This window comes from Odontomachus brunneus, unplaced genomic scaffold (assembly GCF_010583005.1).
Source record: "Odontomachus brunneus isolate Ranch 3 - 2012 unplaced genomic scaffold, Obru_v1 Obru_scaffold_044, whole genome shotgun sequence".
In the NCBI taxonomy this organism is placed as follows: Eukaryota; Metazoa; Arthropoda; class Insecta; order Hymenoptera; family Formicidae; genus Odontomachus; species Odontomachus brunneus.
Genome location: NW_022639494.1, coordinates 2,106,651 through 2,129,754, shown reverse-complemented (window position 1 = coordinate 2,129,754; position 23,104 = coordinate 2,106,651). Strand labels below are relative to the sequence as shown.

The 23,104-nt window shown below is 46.6% G+C and overlaps 1 protein-coding gene across 7 annotated transcripts in view; it reads right to left on the bottom strand.

The window, feature by feature from the left end:
- The window catches only part of LOC116844646 (transcription factor collier), a 105,024-nt gene extending 85,025 nt beyond the window's left edge, over positions 1-19,999 (bottom strand). For 6 of the 7 annotated variants that reach the window (XM_032816475.1, XM_032816474.1, XM_032816478.1 and 3 more), the window contains exons 1-4: positions 19,615-19,832; positions 11,566-11,719; positions 5,580-5,643; positions 460-515 (exon numbers count right to left, since the gene is read on the bottom strand). In XM_032816475.1, coding sequence (XP_032672366.1) covers positions 460-515; positions 5,580-5,643; positions 11,566-11,719; positions 19,615-19,688 — 348 coding nt within the window. In that variant the 5' untranslated portion in view covers positions 19,689-19,832. Of the gene's footprint in view, positions 1-459; positions 516-5,579; positions 5,644-11,565; positions 11,720-19,614 lie in introns of all 7 variants that reach the window. The other variant, XM_032816476.1, reaches the window with a different exon arrangement.
- Between the last annotated feature and the right edge of the window lie 3,105 nt (positions 20,000-23,104).

Genomic DNA, 23,104 nt, shown 5'->3' with positions numbered 1-23,104 from the left:
AACGTACATATGAGATTATTATCACTAGCATTGTAGTAGAGTTTATTAAAGAAAAGATTTTCTTGACCATGATTTATAGTAATTATTTCTTTGTGTGATTATAGTTACAAAAACCAAGCATTTATTTTGCTCAGTATGTTCCGGATCGAAGTAGATACGGGTATCCTACGCGTGCAGACGTAGCTTCGCTCGGTTATTACACAATGGTCGTTAAAATATTACAGAATTATATTTAGTTATATACAATGTTCTGTATTTGTGATTTTGCATAAATATTTGATTATATCTGAGAGAATTGAGTTTTGACGATGCGCACTTTAAAAGAGAAGAAAAGACAAGGAAAACGAAATTTAAAAGAATCACAGCTACAAGAGAAACGTTTATTAATTTCCAACTCGACATTCTTACGTTGCGAAGGACAGTTGCTTGAATAGGAAGAATCGCGATATTTGAACTTACTTGTTTCGTCGCGGAGTCGATGAGCCTAACGTAGATATCCTGCACCTGCCTGTGACCTGAAACAGATAGAAAATCGCAATATTGAACAAATAATGAATGACTCTTTTGATTTCTAATGGACATATCTTAGTAAAGTGTTTGCCGACTATTAAAAACGCACGAATTGGAGATCGAGATGATACAATCGTTATGCGACACGGTGCGTACCCGTCGCGCATGAGACGGCAAAAAGCGCCATTAATAAGCAAGAAAGCGATTCGCGCAGGCATTTGCAAGGCTCGCGAGTCGAACAGTACCGATACGGAAACGTGTCCAAATTCTGCCGCATGTGCGGTCGCGCAGAGAATCCTTCCGAGAAAAACTTGCATATCGAGGAGTATTTAAAGCGCGACGTGCACACACAGAGCGGCTCGTTCTTGCTCGTTCGGCGTCACGTATGCACAATCTTTCCTGTTCTTGCGTCAATATCTTACGCGTACTTTGAACCGGTCGAGCAGCAGACACTACTGCCGCCGTATCGCGACATGATGCAAACCGCGATAAGGAAGAGACGTTCTCGCGCGTACGTGTAATGCGTTAATTAACATTGCGCCCACTTTCCTCTCGGGGCACAAATTCGTGCTGAAAGAATTGGTCGGCCGTCATGCACGGCCGTGAGCGCCGGTACGCTTTAAGGTAAACGCCGATTTCCATTTGGAGAAGATCAAAGACGCTCGTCTCGTCGCGCGACGTGCAATTTCGCCACGTGCAACGTCGGCGAAATTGGCGGTGAGCGTTCGCGGCCAATGTGATTTTTATCTCTTCCGCCTTGGTAATTGCGTCGCGAAAGAAGCGCCCCCGTCGCGCCGGCGGGGCGGAGGAGGAGGAGAGATGTTACGGGTTAAATTGGCCGATACGTATCGGCACGCTGTTTACCGGCGCGCGCGCTATCCGTGGATCGTAACTACTACGTTACAAACAGTTCGCGAGCGGGTGCATCTCGCCGCGCGCGTTGCAAGTTTTCGAAACTGCTCCTTCCTTCCTGGGGGAGTAGCGGGTAATCCCAGGGTGTATTTCGGACAGACACCCCCGTGGCTTCCGGCTTCGCGTGCCTGGTAAGCCAGGTAATCCCGACATAAGACTCGCAGACCCCGGCGGGCGCCCAGGCCCGGCTCACGCCGCATAACGTTATTGCGGATTACGATACTCCGGCTCGAAACTAGCTCACAAATTACCTCGAGAAACCGTCGCGGCTTTACCGGAAGTTACGTACGCAGTCAACCGGTTTACCGTATCCGTGGCCGTGTCAGGATTTGCAAATACGGGTCGACGCTAAACTGACCGAATAACTGATGCGAGCTTCCGCCGAAATATCTGCTTTTCTACGCCGCGAGAGTTCTAGTCGGCAATGAGATCCGATACGAAACGTGGCAAGCGGCCATCTTGCTTTCGTATTTTGTCGCCTACTATGATAAGGAGGAGCATATCTCGCGAAAATATCAAAATTCGCCGTCATCAGATACATCATCAGGTCTGTTCGTGTTCGATAAATTTTTGCACTAGTGCAATAAGTTAGAGAGAAACAAGTATACGTTCTTCCACTCTAACTTATTGCAATAGAGTTTGCAATAGTGCAGAAGTTCTTTAAATAAATCTATTTGCTCGTCTAATAGGAGTTCTCAGCCGACTGATTAGAAGCGTTAATTCCTTAAAAACAAGAAAGATACTACAACGAAGACAATGTTAAAAGAGAGAATAGAGAAGAAAAAAGAAATGTGTAAGAACTATCCATCAGCTATCTTCGCGAACCGCGATTCACCTCGCATCGGTTCCGAGGGACTCGGAATGTAATTACGAGCGCGCGGAATGCCGAGCTTATCGCCGGGGCGGTGGCGGTACTTCGCGATTCGACTCGACGCGATGACGATAAAGGCAAGAATTGAAGAACGCGCTGAATAAGAAGAGGACTCGCGTGCCATGTCCCACTGTGCGGAGGCAAATAAGTCTAGGTCGGCCGCGACATTAGCATAACTAGGCGACCGGGTTCGAGCGGATAAAAACGCGGTCTCTCTCTCGCGAAGAAACGGATACACACTGCTGTCCGTCCGCTCGATCGGCGATCCTTGATCGATCGACCGCGCATTTATTATGCACCGCGATATTCCGCGCTCTTGACGCAGGCTGCGGCGCGTTGTCTCTCGTCGCCTCCGTCTCTATCTTTTGCCGAGTACTACCGTTTTCGTCCTCGTATGCGTGTGGCGTGTCTTCCTTATCGCGCGTGTGTGCAACGGCGGCCGGAGAAACGTGCAGAAAAAGGTAGACGACGCGGGCGAGGAGACCGCCGCAGAAGAGCGGGAAGAGGAGAAGAAGGATGAAGAGGAAACGGAGCACGCGAAGATGCAGGAGGAGTGAGCGATGACAAAAAGGAGTAGCGACCCAATATGGGCGAGAGCCCGTCGTCACTGGGACGGTTAGGGAGCGCTCCTTATTTATTATTTAATTATAGATTTATTGCCTGGTCGGGCGATCGGTGACGCGCACGGAGACACCTGATGGTGGATCTGCCAGTGGATAACGGTGGACCCGGAGATAGATAGATAGAGAGAAAGAGACGAGGAGAGAGAGAGGAGGGAGAGAGAGAGAGAGCAAGAGAGAGAAACGAAGCATGTTCGCGCTCCAATTTGTCTCCGGGGCATAAGAGTCGCGCGTGTGCACGGCTGAGTATTTCGCGTATGAAACTTTTATAAACGGCGATACGAACACGACGGCTCGATCTGCGGAGCCGGCGCATAAATCAGATCCGCGCTGATGTACCGATCGACTGTAAAGGGCATGACTAGCAGCGGTAAGTCGCGGTACTCGCGAGCGACAATGTATAAACTCCGCTACATCATCGTGTTCGATAACTGCGAGTGATTTTTTCGCGTGTGTCCCTCGAAGTTTCTTGCGACTAGCGTGCGCAGCCGACGCGTGTAAAGTCTTTCAGTGTCTGGTTGCGAGTCGACTGCGTTTCTCCCTTCATTTAGATCATCCGATTGTCGTGTTTGCAACGAGAGAGGAAACTCTGATTTCTCGAATGGGAAAGTTTAACCGATTAAGGGGATGTTGAAAATTTTATCGACAGGGTACCGACATTTTTCTGCAAAATCGTATCAGTTGTGCAAAATTATAAATGCTTCTACACAAAGAAAGCACGTGCAAAAATAAATAGAAGTGTTGCTCGATATGTAATGAAAACGAAAAAAAATTTTTTAGATAAAATCTCAAGCTATCAATTAGCATAATATTTGCCTAATTCAAAAGTTCCGCAGTTTGTATATACTGAAAATGTGGATGTTCTAAACAGAAAAATTTTGAAAAACATTGCTATACTTTTTTGCATCTTTCACGAATTCAAAAGCTTAAGAATATCGGAAAAGTTTGCAGAAAGATTTCTACACTTGCGTGATTAGGTTTTCCGTTGAATATGGTAAAACAAAGCGACACATATTTACATAAGTTCTGTATGTGCAGAAAATACGAAAAGGATGATGACCATCTGCGTTATCGACGTTGTTATCGATCTGCGTTTGTCATCGACCTCAGCATCCTCTTAATTTGCAACGTATCCACTTTATGTAACTTACGAAAACGTATAAGATTACACAGATTAGGTTTGTGAAGTAATTTTGTGCGAGAAAGTCGACGCGGTGAAATCACAAAGATATGCAAAACGATCGCTAGGAAGAAGGATGCATTTCGCGGTTAGATTTGATGAGAGCGACGCGCACGCTCGATCCAGGATCGCGGATTCATCGTATTTGAACACCCCTTGCAGCTTCCGCTTGTCAGACGAGTCTTTTTCGCGCACGCCGATCAGAATTCGCAAAGTTGGCCGACCGAGATGCGGGCGAACATTGCGTTCGGGAGAAAGCACGGGAAAAATTGCATGACGATAAGGAGAGGCAAGGACAGCGAGTGGACGAGAATGTTCTCTCGTAGAATCGCGGTGAGCAGAGCCGAATGGCGAAAGAAGGCGTGAGAGAGACGAAGAACTCGGCCGCGGTTGCGGTGTGCTGCGCGAGGCGCGCGCCTTGGTATTCCTTAGTTTGCAACAGTTAGTTGTTTCTTGTTCGCGATGTTCGCGACACGTTTTAGTGTCCTTAGATGGCAGCGCGGCCCCTTGCACAGTCGGACCAGTGAACGCAAAAATCTCGCATTGATTGATCGGGCCCCTGGCCTGGCGAGGACGGGCGGGGTGAGGAGCGAGCGGCGTGAGCGAGTCGCGGGAAAAAGAAGGACGGGAAAGGCACGAGAGTCAGAAGAAAGCTGGACGAGAGGGGTGATTTCATAGCGACGGCGGTGGCGGCAAGAACGGGGGATAAAGAGACGTGGTCTGTTGACGTTATTCGTGGCGTATATGGAGCGAAAAACTGCTCCCGAGCCGGGAATCCGCGGATAGCGCCTGCTGCGGCTTTTTAATATGTTCATAATGCGAGCGCGCGTTTTTGGGGGTGGGGAATCCTTTCGCGGACCACCTTCGAATCGTTCGCTTCTTTCGATCCCTTTTGCGCGTCGTCTTCTCTTTCCCGGGCCGCGTCCCCCTGCGACATTCGGACGCTTCTTCGGGACGGAAGCTGCCGAGCCCTTTTTGCCGCGCATCGGCCGGTGTGACGTAAAATATGTCTCTGTTGTGCGTCGGCCGAGCCTCGAAAGTTCTCCTGAGCTTTTTAGCGGCCCTAAGAGACCGGGTGTTCGCGTGGAATGTCGATGGCCCGTCATCGCCGTCGCTGCGCCGGATGGGGCTATTACGTCTGGCCCTTCGTCTGGCCCTGAGAATACGGCCAGTTCGCAGATCGATTCGAGAGTCTGGCTGTGTGCGCGCGTGCGACGCCTACGCGCAAGTGCCTGCGGAGGTCGTCCGTGTATACACGCGTAATTTTGTCGAAAACGAAAGTGTTAATATTTCGCGGAAATATACGTGGCGCGTTAGTTGCGCTACATAATTGAATGGGTGAAATAAATTATGGAATCGACCGTGGTCTGTTGACGATTCGCACGTGACGCATACGTCACGTTTAACCGATCAGAGGACCGCTGAGACCGATTTGCATCCCGAGTTGCGGCAAATCGCCTCGAATCGCGCGTGCCCTGTCACTTACCGTTGGAGTAGAGTAGATGCAGACTGTACTGGATACCGTTGTTGGTCTTTTGGCCCTCGGACTCCTGCAACAAGCGACACAGTACCTGTAGTTACGCGTCATTCCCGACATCGCGATGTAGCAATGAAGTACGAATTATGCGGGATCAACGTTGGATCGCTCGTGCTTTTTATCTGCGAGTTTCTATCGCGGACTCGCCCGACTTTGAAGCCAGCCGTTGCAGCTCTATCGCGTACGCGGGCGGTTGCGCGTTCTTCGCGCGCTCTGTTCTATTTTAATTAAGTGCACCGTGACGCAACGCCTGTGCGCGCCCGCTCGCCCGGCCTGCCCCACCTCACGCTAATTATTAATTTCTTGATGCGCCGGTAAGAGCCATGCCATTACGTATGGCGTGCGATGCATAATTATCATCCTGCCCCGTTGACGAGTCATGCGTGCATCGTGCCATATGCCGCGACCGCGGTAATGCATTTTCAACTACCTACCCCCGGAACATCATGGTCGGTACACCCACGACCACCGGCCCCCGCCCGCCGTGCTACGCGACCGCGACTTTTAGTCGTGTGCACGACCTTTCGACTCGAGGATAAACGCCGCCGGTGCCGATCGATTTCACGTCGAATTAACGTAATTATATGCGCGTAGACGTGCAGGAAAACTCCGTTTACTCGCAATTCACGCTGCCTTCCCGTGCGCGTAAACGCAACGTTGCGCGACTATCTGGAGCTGTTCCGGTGAATTTGTTATTAATTCCTCAGGACGCGATTTAATTTAATTTATTAATCTCTTAGTTTTTCATTAATTTTTTAAGATATGCAGTTCAAACTAATTCGTTGCTTTGAACTCGAGCCAGAATTTTTATTCTATTTTTTATTTCAAAATTTTACTTAACGCTTACTTTGACGATCTGAGCCTCTGTATTAATCTCTTTGATTCTTTAAATAAACATATCTTTGGCCAGTAAGAACCAAGGCTCAGATGTCGGAGCAAATATTTTCTGCCATTTCGAGGCGCTCAGTAGAAGGCTGCAGTTTTCATGTGTCTTAAACATACATTGATCCTTCAGAATATACAGATACTGAAAAGTTCAGGGGTCAAAAGCACGGTTGAAATTACGGAAAGGAAGCGTATTCCAATCAGCTGATCACAAACCGAAAGCTGCAGGAATAATATTTATGGAGAACAGCAGTTTTGTGACATAATGAAATTAATTATAAGAGAGGCCTTCTTTGGGGTGTGTTTCACTTTAATATTTCATGTTCGTCGTGCACGGGCGATCTCGTACTTTTGATCCGGCGTGATATCCCCGTCGCGAGCGCGACTGTTTCATTTTGACGTGCACGAAAGTTCCGGCGAAGATATCGGGAGATTACGGCTTATCAGCTTAAGCACGAGAATAGCCGACGCGGATAAGAAAACCGCATAAATCCATCGCGAGATTTCTCCGCGAACGAACGTACCGGGGCTGTGGGGGGAGCGATCATTTTTCTAACGAAGCCGGGGGGAAGGTTCCCCTCCGCGTTCGCGTCCGCGCTCGCTTCATCGGATAATCGGTCCTACTTCGGTCGATCGGACGGCCGAACGACGACGTCTTTCTTTCCTTTTTTTTCCGTTGCGCGCACGAGCGCGGTACGAGAGCGCACGCATTAAGCTCTTTCCTGTCGTCGGCGTTCGCTGCGACCATTAATCTCTAAATTCGTGCGGCGCACGGCGGACGTTAATCAGATATATACGCGGATAGGTCGAGCCACTCTTTCTCTCTCTCTCTCTCTTTCTTTCTCCGCTGACTGCTTTTTAATTAAACACGAACAAAAAGCGGACGAAACGGGGAGACGCCAGGTATTTACCTAGAGCATTCATTTCCGGGAACGTGCGTACGAGAGCGTCGTAGCTCTCTCGGTTCGTGTCTATGGCTTAGTGAGACTCGATTTACCTGCTCTTACATTGTCCGTGATAAGCGCTCGTGTTTCAATACAGAGATATCATGTGTCGTTCTTTCGTACGTTTGGTTTCTAAAATAAATCTTAGGATTGGCGAGAGAGTGGGAGATGTTGTCGAGTTTTGCGAGTGAATTCTGAAATTTTTTCAGTGCATACGAACAGAATTTTGTAAGTAAAAGTACTATAGAATATTTTGTAACCTAGGAATGAATCGACATTCTGTTGTGATTAGCTGTCTTTTTGTCCCGTATATGCTATTTATATTTCAGGAACCGCGCTTTTAAAAAATTTGCTGTTTCTAGCGAAATTTATTATGTAAATTTCCTTAATAAGACGGGTCTTTTCTTTACTGACACAGTCTATTTCTGTACTACTAAAAACACTGTAAAATCGAGAAGAATTTATATGAAAAGAAATAGAAGAAAATAAGCTATAATATTCTTTTCATGTGATTATAAAAATTTCCCGTTATTCAGTATATCTTGATTTAATGCACGTATTTTTCGTGATTTTTGTCAGTTTTCTCTGTTTCTAAATAACCGCCGCAATATGTTCGAGACAGATGTTTACGCGGTAGATATAATAAAATAAATTATATTTCCCGATTAAGGCCCGGCGACAGAAGAGGAGAAGGAGGAGATGCGTGGACTGAGGTACAAACGGTACTCGGCACGAGGTTGATGCATGTCCGCGGTGCATGACCCTAATTAATAGGGAGGCCACGCGATGCAACTGTCCCGACAACGTGAATTATGCACGTATTATAAGGTCAGGATAGGTGGCGAGAGAGGAGACACAGGAGAGAGAGGGACGAGAGTGAGAACGGCCGGGAACGTTATAGATTCACGAAAAGGTGGAGCGACAGGCTCCGAAAAGGAGGACGACGAGAGCGCGAGAGAGGAACCCTTCGACTAATATTCATCGCGATGCGAATAATTAATCGGGCGCTTGTGCGTTACGTTACGAAACCTTATATAACTTTACGAAGTTTCGCGATTCCGGTGTCGGGCAGCGTTGAATGCAAGATTTACGGCCACGTTCGGAGGAGAGGCGCCCCAAATATCCGTCAAATCGACCGTGAAAACACCGCTGCTCGGTGAGAAGCGTGCGTGTACGATTTCCGTTTTCTTTTTTATAAGCCACAGGTCCGACCGATATAAAATCATTTCGTCATGTGCCGTTTTTTCGCACATTTTAGACTCTACAATAAAATATACAATAAATCTTGGGATTCGCAAGGAAAACTATGAATTTATCGAGCTTTATGAATTGATTATGGAAACATAAAAAAAATATTATTTTATCTTTAACAGAATCCTCTCACACATACTGAGGAAAAATATCTAAAAAATAAAAAAAATCTTTATTCAGCGAGTACTAACAACATATTTACTTAGATCTAAAGTCTTTTATTTATATGTTACGTTATTTGTAATACAAAAATCTGAGTGTAACTCTAAAATTTTTATTATATCAATACACCAAAAATTGTATGGTGTAAATTTAACAATTAACTCAATACAGTATATTTACTATGTAAGTGTAATTAAAAGAATTGTAAAGTTTTCATCATCGATTGTGCCTCATGTCATGACAATGATGAAAACAAATATATGTTATTAGTACCCACCGAATGAATATTTTTCATTTTGTAGGTATTTTTTTCTCAGTGTATGTTACGGTCTCAAGTTTCTCTTAAAACCAAAAGGAAAATATTCCAACGTCCAACATAAAAGAATTTTAGTTGTAAGATACTGTTTCCTGTAATCCTATATTCTAAGCGAAAATTTTGACCGAAAGAGTATTTATCTCCTAATGAAGATGAATAATTTTTGTACTTAGAATATTTTCTTTTTCGGTTTTGGAAAAATCCTCTTGAGGCCGTATGTAAGAGGATTCCGCTAAGGAAGATGTTATATTTGTCGAGGTGACTTTCTTCCCAGCGACTATAGGATTTTCCAGATGTCATGTGCGACATTAAAAGACGTTTTTTTTTCCTTTTCATGACTGTCAGAGCGAACAGAGCGATCGACTTCATGAATTCCAAGCTAAACTCGTGAAACTTTCCAAGGCGGCGAGGTCTCGTTCTTAAATCCACGCGCGATCTCACACGTTCCGCGGCGCGATTCAGGCGCGATCGCGACCCCCGCTGTCGAATTAGAGCCGACGATTTATGGTGGATAGATTTATTAGTGGGTGTACCTCGTTAGCCCGGGGCGCGGAGCCGGAAGAGAAAGCGAAAGACAGAGGACGACAGAGGGAGATAGAGGGACTTCCGACAGAGCGTCGTCGATATATCTGCTGGCCTCGCCGCAGAATTCCAGAGGTTACGGTCGGGATTACGTTTCGATAATTTATACGCGCGTGGACCTTGGCTCGTCCGCGTGCCGTGCATCTGGATTTCCGTCGGTTATTCGGCGCACTGTGTACGTGGCCCGCCCGCGCTCACATACGTTGTCACGTACGTACGTACGTACGCCTGATCGATCGATCCTCGATGTAGTACCATAAAGCGCGTGGCCGTATACTGGTTCTTCTGCGCGCACACATACCGGAGATGTGTATTACCCGTGCAAATCCGCGCCCGGTCGTTTGTCCCGCGCGCGGGTATCTCTCAACGTAACGATTTCTCTTGCGCAAGAGTGGACGGTGCGTCGTGCGCGCGCGACGGCAGTTAACTTCTCCTTAAACAGCTATACTAATTGACCAATAGAAAGTGGAGCTCTAACGATGACTGAACGCTGACAATCGCGTCCCGTTTCAGGGCGCGTTCTTTCGGGGTCGTCGCGGCGATCGTTCCCCACGACAGTTTTGCACCAGCGAAACTCGGGTTCGCAAATTTCAAATGTCTCTGTGCTAAGGAATGGGACCGCATTTATGAGGTTTCATGCACATTTCCAGTTTGTAAACGAAAAAGAAAAAAGAACGGTCGTTTAGATGCGATATTCGATCAGTATTGGCCTTTTTACAAGCCGCCACTGTGACTGATAACCAGATAACGAACAGTCGCGGTATCTAGAGAAGCTCAATGTAAAAAGCATCGGTGAAGTCATAGAAACGTGTGTGCGTATCTTTTCTCGCGTATACTATCGTGCGTTGCTCACGGAAACACAAACGGATGACAGAATTTATCGTATGTACTGCTAAATAATTAGCTGTGGACGGTATCGCCGGCAATTACGGTAATTTCTCGGAGAGGCCGACGTTTCGCGCACGAGCGCCCGGCCAACAAACGCCTGACAGAACGTAATCTTCGATCGAAGGTACGTGAGCATGGTAGGAGAGACGGTCGAAGGGCGCGCTCTCTCTCTCTCTCTCTCTCTCTCTCTCTCTCTCTCTTTTTCTCTCTCTCTCTCTATTATTCCTAGGTCATTCGCTTCGCGTGACCATCTCCATGATCCTGCATCGCGCGCACCGTCCATTTCTCACCGGCGGCCGATGGATTTTCGCCTGTCCGGCTAATTGTCGGAAAAGAAGCGCCGGATATGGATTTCACGGACTATCGATACGCTTACGCGTACACACGCGTAGGCGTTGCTGTTTAATATTTGACGCCGGCCCCGATGGAAACGGCAATTATCGAGATAAGTGCGCGCGCGCGCTTGCACGATATTCCCCGGCGTCATAAAGAGCCTCCTCTCCTTTTTTCCATCCGGCCTCACGGGAGCGCGCCGCGGTTAGCGGCGAAGCATTGAAATTCCGAACTTATCATCCGCTATCGTCGCTCATTTCCACCGGTGCTCACAAACTCGTCGTCGACTCGCTCGTTCCGCCGTCGCCGCGATCCTTTATCGTCGCTCGCTCGCTCGCTCGCTCGCTCGCGCATCTCCGAGAGAAAAATGTTTCGACGCGACCGGGTTTCCCAAGCTTTTCCGGCGGGGATCGGAGCAGGTACCGCGGATCATTTTTCGCGATTTAGGACAGTAACACGCGCGTCGCAGTTATCGCATTGACGGATCAATCGGCCGGACGGACGGACGGACGGTGGAAGTTTTAGGACGGCGCGAAGCGCTCCCGTGGGCGAGCGCAATAGCAGAAACCATTACCTGATCTTTCTCGACGAAGCCCATGAATGACGTCCTCTCAATCTCGATCGGTTGGCCGTGTCGATCGTAAAGGGCGATTACGAAATGGAAAAAATTGCTCTTCCTCAGATTACTCGGTGGTTGCTTCTCGAAATGCGCCCGACCCACGCCGACCCTGTAATCAATCAAACACGACGTTTTAGAATCGTTGTACAGAGTGAACGCATAAACGTATTTACATATAAACTGCATAATCAAATTTGTCTTATCGGATACCTCTATAATAAGTAAACCATCCTACTTATTGTCGGTAAAGTATCTTAAATTTGGCAAGATCGATATTGTGCAATCGATCTGAAATTTGCTCGCATGATCACTTTCTTTCTCTTTCTTCCTTTTTGTCACGTATATGGAAATTACTGTTTGCGATTTGGCTAATTTTTCAATTTATACATCTTGTTAGTACGAAGATAACTTGTGCAAACGCGAATAATACTTGGTATTTCGGAAGTCTCTGAAGTAGAGCATTAAGCGTTGCTCTGCATCGCGGGGTCAAAGAGGTGTATCAGTCTCTCGTCCTTGAGTGCAATAAGAATGCCCAAACCGGTAGAGAGGAAAGACAAACGAGGTCGACCGTGGGGAAGCGCGCAGGTGGCCTCGACGCCTTAAAATCCCATTAAGGTCTCATGTGCCGAGATTAGGCCGCTGGACTCCAATGCCATCTTTGAGTAATGGCACAGAAAGTCCCCTTTTCGAGTACGTCGCGTCGCGAATCGTGCGACCAGACTCGGTGCGCTGATCTTGTAGAACTCGGAGTTTCTCGTTGACCATTACTCTGTCGTCACTGTCGACCACGCCAGACATCAACCGTGATCGCGCGACAATCATTAATATCATCTCGATCTTATCACACATACCGATTTTCTTCCTCCCCCGATAAAGTGCAACAAAATAGGACTATCGTCGAACTTCTTACGAATCTCGAGCGTCGGATCTCCGTCGATTCGGACGCAATACGCGTCGAGCAATTTTTTCAGCTCTTCCATACAGCATATATCGCGCTCGGCGGTTAAAAATCACCGCCGAGAAATCGCATTATCGGCGCCGGCCAGTGCGATCGGGTCGTCGCGAAACGATAAAACCATCGCACGACTGCACAGAGCCCGCGCACGGGCACGGCCATCAGGGCGGACCCTCGGAGCGGAAAACTGAATCGACTGGACCGAAAATGAATAGCGGCAGTTTTGCAGCACATTTGCGAAATAAATGATGGTATCGGCGGTGCGTTTGTCACGCCAGGTGGTGGGACGCCGAGTCGCCGGCAGGTAGAGGGTGGACGGGTGAATGGGAGCGGGGGAAGGGGGGCGATACGGGAGGGAGAGTTCGCGGGGTAGACGGCGAGGGGACGGTTGCAAGGGGTTGCAACGCGGGATTTCGGGAGGGAGCGCGGGAGGGTGGAGGACACACGCTCGGGGAGGAAGGGGGAGTGATGTACTGCCCGTGTCGATAATTATCGGTGGCTGATTAACCGGCCGCCGGTTCGCGCCCCATAACTCTCGACGTCCGATTATTTTGCCCCGTTTGCCATGCACCAATTCCTATATAACGTGTAGGCACGTCCCGCCGCACCGTTATATTATCACCCGCGTCGGCTACACCACCACGCCTTTTCCGCCCGACTATCGAGGATTGCGGAAAACCGCGCATACTACCCGCCCGCGCTTCGTATCGCTAATATGACAATAGTGCGCACGCGGTCGCACCGCGGTGTGCGCGTGTGCGCGCGCGAATGTTCGCGTGCAAATTGCCCCATGAAGGAGAATAGCTATCAACGCGAAATTCCTCGCAGCCCTGCTAGATTTTCCCTGCTTATCATTGGATTGGCGGTTTCTTCGCTCTCGCGAATTAGAATTTTGCTTCGTTAGTATTTTTATATTGTCGTTTTAACTTGTCGTAGCGACCAATTTTTCAATTCATACTTCGTTTAGCCGATACATCGCACTCTGTGTTATGTTATTATTCTTAAGCCGTCAAGTTATTATTCTGGAAACCGACCCGGATAATTCATACGCGAACTCGACGGGAGCGAAAAACGCGATGCAATTCGCCGTGATCCTAATTATGCCACATCGAGGGCTGTCTACGCATCGATATGTTTTTACCGCACGGAGAAAACTGTTGCGGTTGCCACAATCACATTCTCTATGGTTGAAAAAAGAAATATTTGTATGCATTCAAGTTAACGTTGTTGGAAAGGTCTGAAATTCCGCACGTTCCATTTCGTTCCCTTCAAATCTTTGTAATATCTTCATAATTGTTTTTCTGTTATTAAATCCTAATATTCCACAAAATCATGAAAGATATTATAAGGTTCGAGAAATTATAAAAATGCAACCAAAAAGTAAAGAGAAAAAAAAATCCAGCAGATTCCACATTTCCAATGACGGATTAATAGGGAGGATATTGCATTAAAATTGCCCAATTAAAATTTATACAGTTTTCATAGTCACGGTTCTTCTGATACGTAATGTCTAAATATTTCAGTCAAGAATCTTCAATTGAAACAAAAATTCGATTTACTTATTGCATAAAGACGAACCAACTTTCTGTTCGATAAAGTTTCATGATATTTTTGTCAAGAGAATGAATTCTCTTCTTTTGAGCGCATGTTAATGAATTTTTCCGAAATTTGTGATAAGTATATTTTCAGACTACACAGAGAGAACGATTTGGTTGAATCAATAAACACTTTTTTGGAATAGTCCAAACGAATTTTTCGATTGATCAAACAAAATTTTGTTTGAAGCAACAAAAATATTTATTTGTGGTTTAGTTCCTAAGAAATATTTCTGTTGTGTCAACCAAATAATTCGTTTGGACTATTCCAAAGAAACATTTATTTAAATCAATAAATCTGTGTATTCTCTCTGTGTATTATCAAGAAAATATATTTTTTGCCGAAGATAACCAGCACTCAAAAGAAGAGAAATAAACTGAGTAATCGCTTTTCTTAGCAGTAGAACGATACTTTTCTGTATATGGTTAAAAGTTTAGTTGCGCGAGAGTGCCGTTCAAACTGCACGAACAGGCAGCAAAGAAGGTCACTGTACCGCCCCTAGAGTATTATGGTTTCTGCAATTCTTCGGTATATATATTGGTGAAAAGTCACGTTAATATTTTGTTACGTCAGCCATATTTAGCCAAGTGATATCCCCAGTGTTTTCTCCGTGCGATATTCGCCCGTCAAACAGCTATTTTTTGCGTCTCCTGCTCTCGGCAGTATCGCGCGGGTGTGTCCGAGCGTTTACGGGATACAAATACGTCGTGCAAATATGTATACGCGAATAATGTGCGCTTATGCGGGGGCGCGCGCGCGTGTTGCTCGTCCCGCCGAGCGACGCCGAGAGAGAGGTGATAATTACGGGCTCCATTCGCGTTTACTGTATTCGTGCGTGCAATTTGCCACGCGTGCGCTTTCGGCTCGCAGATAACGCCGCTCGTTCCGGCACCTGCGAATCATTCGATTCCCTCCGCCGCCGCCGCCACGGCGCGACGCTATCCTATCGCGCGTCTATTCTTTCGCGGCCGGCTGAAGCGCCGATTCGATTTGCAGATTCCGATCGAGACCGGCAATGATACCGTTCCAAACGACACGCGTATCCAAATGCGGGAATGAAGATATTGGCACGCGATAATTCGCTCCTCAATCGTTAACGGCGTGCGCGCTCTCGCGACAGAACGCCTCGAGGGTGAGTTACGGGGACACGAATTGCGATTATGCGAAACAACAACGAACGCAAAAGTACACAGCAGCGCGCGTGCGTTTATGAAGCCCGCGTATGCGGAGTTGTGTGAGAGAAGAATCACGCACTTTATTATATCGCGGTGGCGGCTGAATTGCGCAGCCGGTGACTTTTGCCTAAAACTCCCGGTGAAATCTCCGCGGAACCGCGCCAATCACGTAATCGACATTTAAACGACCGCGACAAAGCGCAATCCTCGACGACGCGCTCGCCAAGAGCCGCGGATTGCCGGATAACCGATCGATATATCGCCCCTACTTTACACAGGAGCCGCGACCTGTGCCATTTGCGCGCCATGCATTATGGACGAAATATGCGGATAATACGAAGCCACCGATATGGTTACGAATTCGCGGATAAAGCAATCGTGGAGAATTACAATAAATCCGCAGGTAATGCGCGCGCCGTCGGGCGTTAGTTATTGCGAGTTACGAAACGCGCTCTCGCTCTTCTCTCTGTCTCTGTGTCTCTCTCTTTCCCCCCTCTCTTTCTCTGTTTCTGTCTCTCTCCGTCGCCCTCTTTCTCTCTCTCTTTATGCTCGCACCCAATGCGATCATAATGCGCGCGGAGATAATGAGCAATTTGTAATATATCCGAATGTAATTTGCTACTGGTGTGTGTTACTGCGAACGTTGTTCAATTTGGCGCAATGTTTCATCGTAGGTTCGTAGCCGCGTAAAAATCTAATTTAGTTATTAACACCCTTGCACGCGCATGCGAGGCGCGTGTATTTCGCAAATACTCCGCGCGCGTGAGAGCTCTCCCGTGATAATAAATAATTTCCGCATATTTTAATTAAGTTTAAGCAAACATACCCATACACACATACATACATACACCACATTAAAGTACATTAATCGTTAGTTATGCATTAAACATTCAATATTTAGATGGATGTTTGTCTTGAAATTACAGAGTGCGATCGATAATTGTGCGTGGAAGCGTTTCGCCACGGCTTTGTTGCAAAAGCGTGGAATGCAAGCGCGCGAGATTTAACGCGCGATTTTCGTGCGAGCGGATTCCGCCGTCGGATTCGCGAATCAATCACAATTTTTTCTCTCCTGGCCGGTCCTTTCTCGCCACGTTTTCTCGCGCGAGGAGGACATCGTTTTCGCGGACGCGTGCAACAGTCTTTTCTGCGGGGCGCGATGGTTTACTGCTTCATTAGGTGAATAACTTTTTTAGGGGTTTTTAAAAAGCGCGAGAGTTTATGCCTGTTCCGCGGGAGTTTTAAAACAGTTTCGCAGACCCCACACCCAGTCGATCTCGGTGTAACGCAGTTGTGCGGTACAACCGTTCTCTCACGCGGCGGGAAACGAAACTTTCCAACTTGAGTTCGCGGCAAGGCGAAAGTTGACGCTTAACATTTTGCGACTTTTAAACTCCCGCGAGGCAATTACCTAGACTGCCGCAACATTGATTTAATTAAATCTCAACGGGAAGTAGATACGCACATCGGGATTCTTGTATTCGACGCCGAGATCGCGATTGATTTTGCAACGATTATCACTCGCGATAATTATTATTTTCGTACACTCGAGAGAAAGAAATGAATGATCCAACTAATATTAGTTATTTTTTGTCCCAATCATATTTCTTGTAGTAAAATAGTGATGGTAATATGTACCTAAAGTTGTTATCACTAACATTACAGTAGAATATAATGAAAAGAAACGGTTTTATTGACCATAATTCATAGTAATTATTTCCCTATGTGATTATAGTTACAAGTACCAAACATTTCTTTCTCAGTGTGGTAGATGTGTCACCTACGACAGATTCTACGATCAATTATTTCTTTATTGCATCGTTCTCGTTTGCTCAATTCGTCGGGATTGTGATTTATCTCGCAACGATCATTACTCGATTTTTATTTGCAGTAGATGTGTCATCTACGACAGATTCAGTTATTATATTTCCTCTCCTCGTTTGTTCAATTAATTATTTCCGCGACAATGCTTCCTCTTCGTATACGAACGCGCGAATTTTCTAGAATCTTGCTTAGGCTGCCGCAACACATTGTTTCAATGATATTTCAACGGGAAACGGATCTACGCATTGCAAATCCAAGTGTTATTCTTAAACGCATGTGTAATTTGATCGAAGAGTTCTCTTTACGCGTTTCTCGCTTTGAATCACGTTATTTAACGTTCAAGATGCATGATTTATAATTCCACAATATGTCGAATGACGTGATAAAGCGGTAAGAAACGAGTAAAAAGAAATTCAACTAAACAATATACTTAAACTTTCATATTCGACGTTGAGATAGCGATTAATTCTACAATGATTATTATTCGACAATTATTCACGGTAGATGCGTTGTCTACGGCAGATTATGTGATCAATCATTACATTCTCCTCGTTTGCTCAATTCGCTGGGATTGTGATTTGTCTCGCAATGATCATTACTCGATTATTATTCGCAGTAGATGTATCATCTACGACAGACAAATTGTTCTCGCGACAATACACCCTCTTAATCCGCGAACGCGCGAATTCACTTTGCTTTTGTCGCGATCCCAGTTACACCAAAGCATAAAGTTTACTTGGTGCAACTCGTTGCTCAAGACCATGCAATTTACGTATCTTTTTCTCGGTCGACCGAGTAAAACGCAATACTCACGTTCTCGTGGCTTTAATAAAATTCCTCGCGCTTTGGTTTCGCGGGCTCGGAGCGGAACTCCGGGGTATTTGTCTTTCTTCGCGCGGGAAGGTCAGAGCCGCGCGCGCGGCGGCGGATAGCCCGGAGGAAGAACGACCGGGCAAACGAGGGAGAAAGTGCGGGACGGGGCGATGAGCAAAAGGCGCTAAAATTCTCAATTACATTAACTCGATTCCGGTCGGTCCCCGTGTCACGTTGCGCTCGGAAGCAGGGAAGGGGTTAGTTAAGAGAACCGCTATTGGATTAGCGAACCCGGCCCGACCCGCAGCGCCGGTTTACCTTCTCGAGTCGTCGTATCTGTACCTTCGTCGTTTGCACGTCGTACAAATCCCTTAAGCGAGGCTGCAATAAAGCACGGTTTATCGTTCGCCAAACGCAGGGACGTGTGCGCCACTTCGAGACGAGTATACTCTCTTTCTCTCTCTCTTTCTCTTGCGCGCGCGGGGGACAAAGCGAGTATTTGTTTTCGCGGCACGAATGCCAACCGACGACGACCACGATGTCGACGTCGAGGAACGGCCGTCGTTGCAGGCTGTCACCGCCGTTGTCATCCGCGATACGTGCCGGCGTCTCTAATGACACCGAAGAAATATCTGAAACGATTTATACGTATATCCAAGCACGCGTCCCACGACGCACAGGAGGAAAATAATGTCTCGGTGAGCCTTGAGGAAAAGAGAGCGCGCTTCGCGTTGTCGTTCATATCGCGGGGTTTTCTCCTTTCTCTCTTTCTGCGATTTGTAATGGTCGATTGAACGAGTTTCGCACAAATTTACAGCTCGCGTATTTGCGCGATATTCGTTGTGTGTCTGCGGTATTTAAAGCTTTGTACAATTTTCACGACTGCCCAATGGCTGGCGATATATCACGCAGGGATGCAGCTCGCAGCGCGATCCGACGGCAAACGATACAACGGACGCGCTTCGAATTTCGATCGAAGACGGATATATTTCGGTGTTTTATTAGCTTATTTATCTTTTTTAACATCGTTGCGGACCGCGGCCGGCGATTGTTTAAGCGGGTTAAAGATTAAAAGCGCGTGTAACGACGTTAACGCTGCGCGGTAAACATTTCGTTTGACTCGATGAACGGTGTAACGAGATAATGGCGTGCGTAAAATTGCACGCCTTTAATTGCAGCTTGTGTCGCTTTTAAACGTATAAATATTATTTCGCAAAATACGGCGACCGCAACATTTTTCCGCGCGCGACGGCAATTTTTCACGTGTTCGACCGTTGAAAGGAGCCATCATCCGGAATGTTCTTTTTCCTTTGTTCCCTTTTTTCAAAACTCTCGTTTCATAAGTTGCCATGTCATCGCGTCGCGTTGTGCTATTCTTATTTCCGTCCATGTCACGTCGTTCGAAACAAGCGGTTTGGGCTGGACGTGACACCATGGCAAATCCTTTTTGCGGTAAGGAACGGTATTCTCGGTAAAATAGAAATCAGCGGGGGTTGTTTCTCAAACAACATTCTCGCGTCAACGGGAAACGCGGGTTCTTCTCACCGCGACATGTCTCATTAATTGTGCGGATTATCAACATTTTTCTCACGCGAGAGACAACGTGAAAGTGAAAAGGACTGGTGTGCGTGCTGTACTCACGTTGCTGTGTTGTCGGCGAGGGCGGGCTGTGTCCAAGCACGTGGTACCGGTTCCTCCTTGAGTATCTGCCTCATGTCCTGAGGCGCGAAAACTAACGGTGCCCGCGGATGATGATGCGGCGGCGGGGGTGGCGGTGCCACACTCGCACCGTACAGCTTACGACCCCAGTGTCCTTCGAGCTCGACGGGGCTTCCGCCCCCCGTGGTGGCCCCGGTACCACCCCCTGCGCCGAGTCCGAGCCATGGCGACCCCCCAGCACCCACGATCGTGGAGCTGGGCAGGAGACCGCTCCACTCGTCGGACCGCGTGGTGAGGCCGTACGGACTCTCCTGGGGCAACAGGCTTCCTCCTTCGCGTTGCCACTCTTTGCGGAAACTCTCTCTGATCGTCGTCTACCCCTCCCCCCCCGCTCGGCGACACCCTTTCGCGAGATACTCCGCCGGCGCTGCGTCACCCCGTCCGAGCGAACGCGCACGGTGCCGCGTGTTCCTTAGGTTCGCGCATGAATCGGTGCCATCAGCAGCACCGCAAACGGAGATCGGCGGCCGGTGTGAGCCGCGGCGGCGGTGCACGGAACTCACGTCCGCTCACCACTGACGGTGTCGTCGCGTCGCTCCGCGGCTGCACCGTCAAGTCAGCCGCACCGACCGCGTGCCGGTGCACATGCGTCCGAACGTGCGTGCCACGAGTTCGCGGGTAAGGGTTGCGCACTAAGGGCCGCGTTGGAGTCTCACAATATGCACTGTTTTCCCCACTAGTTACGACAGTTCTCACAGACTTTCTCTCTCTTTCTCTCTCTCTTTCTCTCTCTCTCTCTCTCTCTCTTTCTCTCGCGCGCGCAGGATCGTGTGTCTTTCTGGTCACTCCCGATCTCGATCGTCCCTCGCGGGTTGTCGCGACTTTCTGTCACTGTTGTCGCATCACTACTCGCCGCGCGGCGCTTGTGTGACGCGCCGCGTATTCGTATTAGGTCTGGCACCAGGAATCATCGACTGTCTCTCCTCATCGAACGCTCGTTCCCAGAGGTGCTGTCCTTACTGATGACTCCTTCGAGATCCCTGCGATCCCTACCCAGCTGGATGATTCTCGGGGTGCACGGAGAGGCAGTGGTGGTCGGCCGCGCGGGTGGTAATCTGAGCACTTGCCGGCAGTACGCCTGTTATCGTTGCCACCGAGACGTCGCGAGGGTGTCCCGTGACCAGCGGAGAGGTCCTTCGAGGTCCCCAGTCGCGCGTTGCTTCCCGTTACGGCGCCGCTTGTCGAATGTGTCAGGGCCGGCACTAGCGGCGTGCCAGCAGGTCCCAATGGGGTCGGACCTTTAGCTTCGCGGTGGGCGCGGCCGCGACTGACACGGCGCAAACTACTAGCTCTTCTGGGTGGCCTTGCCCATTTTGTGCTGTGCACCAATCCACTGCCAGCACCACGACCAATGGATGAAGTCGGCTCGCACCCATGCGGACGCCCATCTCGTCTGCCAAGGATTGTGGCGCCGCGACGGTGATGTCATGAGGCTGTCATTCCGGCGCGAGCCGCAACGCACTGAAGGTCGACCCTGTCGCGCTCCGTTCTTATGGATACGACACTTTGCGAAAAATTTTCGAAAAACGTTCTGACATGGCACTTTTTTTCTCTTTTTTTTAGCGACACTGTATAGAACTTTGCGGTTTTGCTCGTAAAATCCTTGAGATCTTTGAGGGATTAGGTTCTTTTTCAAAATTGGACTGTTTAAGAAAGTCCATATTTCCTGATAAGCATTGAGAGAAATTATTCGATAAAAAATTAACAAATATTCTGATCAATTTTTATATATTCGATCAGAATATTCAATTAAATTTTATCAGATACTTTCGATCATAATCACTTTATTAGATAAATCGCTCAAAAAATTATAAACTGATTTAGAGAAAGAAATAAGAACTCGCAAACGAAGATATCAATCAAAAAATAGGAAAAAGGGCAATTCGAGTTCAAGCATAGAACTAACAGTGCTATATACCATATGGGTAAAAAACCTTCCTTGTGTTAGGAAATCGTGTAATATTTATTGAACATGAATAATCAATATAAAACAATCATACGTTTCGGCTCAACCATGAACCCTCTTCAGTGATAATAAAAACTCAAGGTTTACGGCACGAATGCGTTACAATTAGTTAAAGACCTGCGTAAATTGACATGAATGTTAATCGTAATATTAAAGCTGATAAGACCATTACCGAAATAATATTAAGTAGCTAATTAATATTGAGAAGTAGCTGTCATAACTATAAAAATCATAAAATAAAATAAAAATAAGTAAAATTGAAATATAATAAATAACTAAAACTGACAATATAAAATACCTTTGTTGAGTTCAACTAAAAGTAAACCGATCCTGTCAACGATAACATCGCCACCTCTACGAAATACAAATAATAATAGATTTATATACCTAGCGTTAACATTTCGGAAACGACTTGTGAAAGAGAAAGAAACTAAAACAAAGTTTATTTTCATAAGCCGCAGTAGCTGGTACCCAAATATTCAGTATCCTTTTGTGAGTTAAGACCATGCTTCTGAAATTTGATAAAAATCATTTCTGAGATCAGGCGTTTCAACTAAAAGCGTTCCTCATGTAAAACTTTGGCATGATCCCAATCAAAATCATGGTTCTTCCTCAAACGATGTTCCTGTATTGGCCGTTAACTCCACCGTAGAACTTCTAGGAATTCTCCTATGTTCGGCAATACGTGTAGAGAGTCTTCTACTAGTTTGACCAATATAAGACGCATCACAACTACTGCATTGCAACCTATACACAACGTTATTATGGAAACCAAGAGGCAACCTATCTTTATGCACACGAATTAATCCTGATAATTTATTAGTGCAAGAATAAGCATATATCTGTCAAATTATTTCTAAAAAACTTTGCCAGTTTTTTCGAAATTGAACCACAAAATGGTATAGTAAAATATTTTTTATCACACCCAGAAGCTGTCAAATTTGTTTTAACTGTCTCTGAAACTCGTCTACCACAATAAGAAACCTCAGTCTACGTTTAATAACTTTAAAAATTAGGTCAAAAGGATAATTATTATTAATTAGTGTCAAAATGATAAAATCTAAATTTTTCTTATGGATATCAAATTTCATTACTGAATATTTGGGCACCAGCTACTGCGGCTTGTTATGAAAATAAACTTTGTTTTGGTTTCCTTCTCTTCCACAAGTCCCGAAATGTTAATGCTAGATATATAAATTTGTTATTATTTGTATTTCGTAGAGGTGACGATGTTATCTTTGACAGGATCGGTTTACTTTTAGCTGAACTCAACAAAGGTATTTTATATTGTCAGTTTTAATTATTTATTATATTTCAATTTTACTTATTTTTATTTTATTTTATGATTTTTATAGTTATGACGGCTACTTCTCAATATTAATTAACTACTTAATATTATTTCGGTAACGGTCTTGTCAGCTTTAATATTGCGATTAACATTCATGT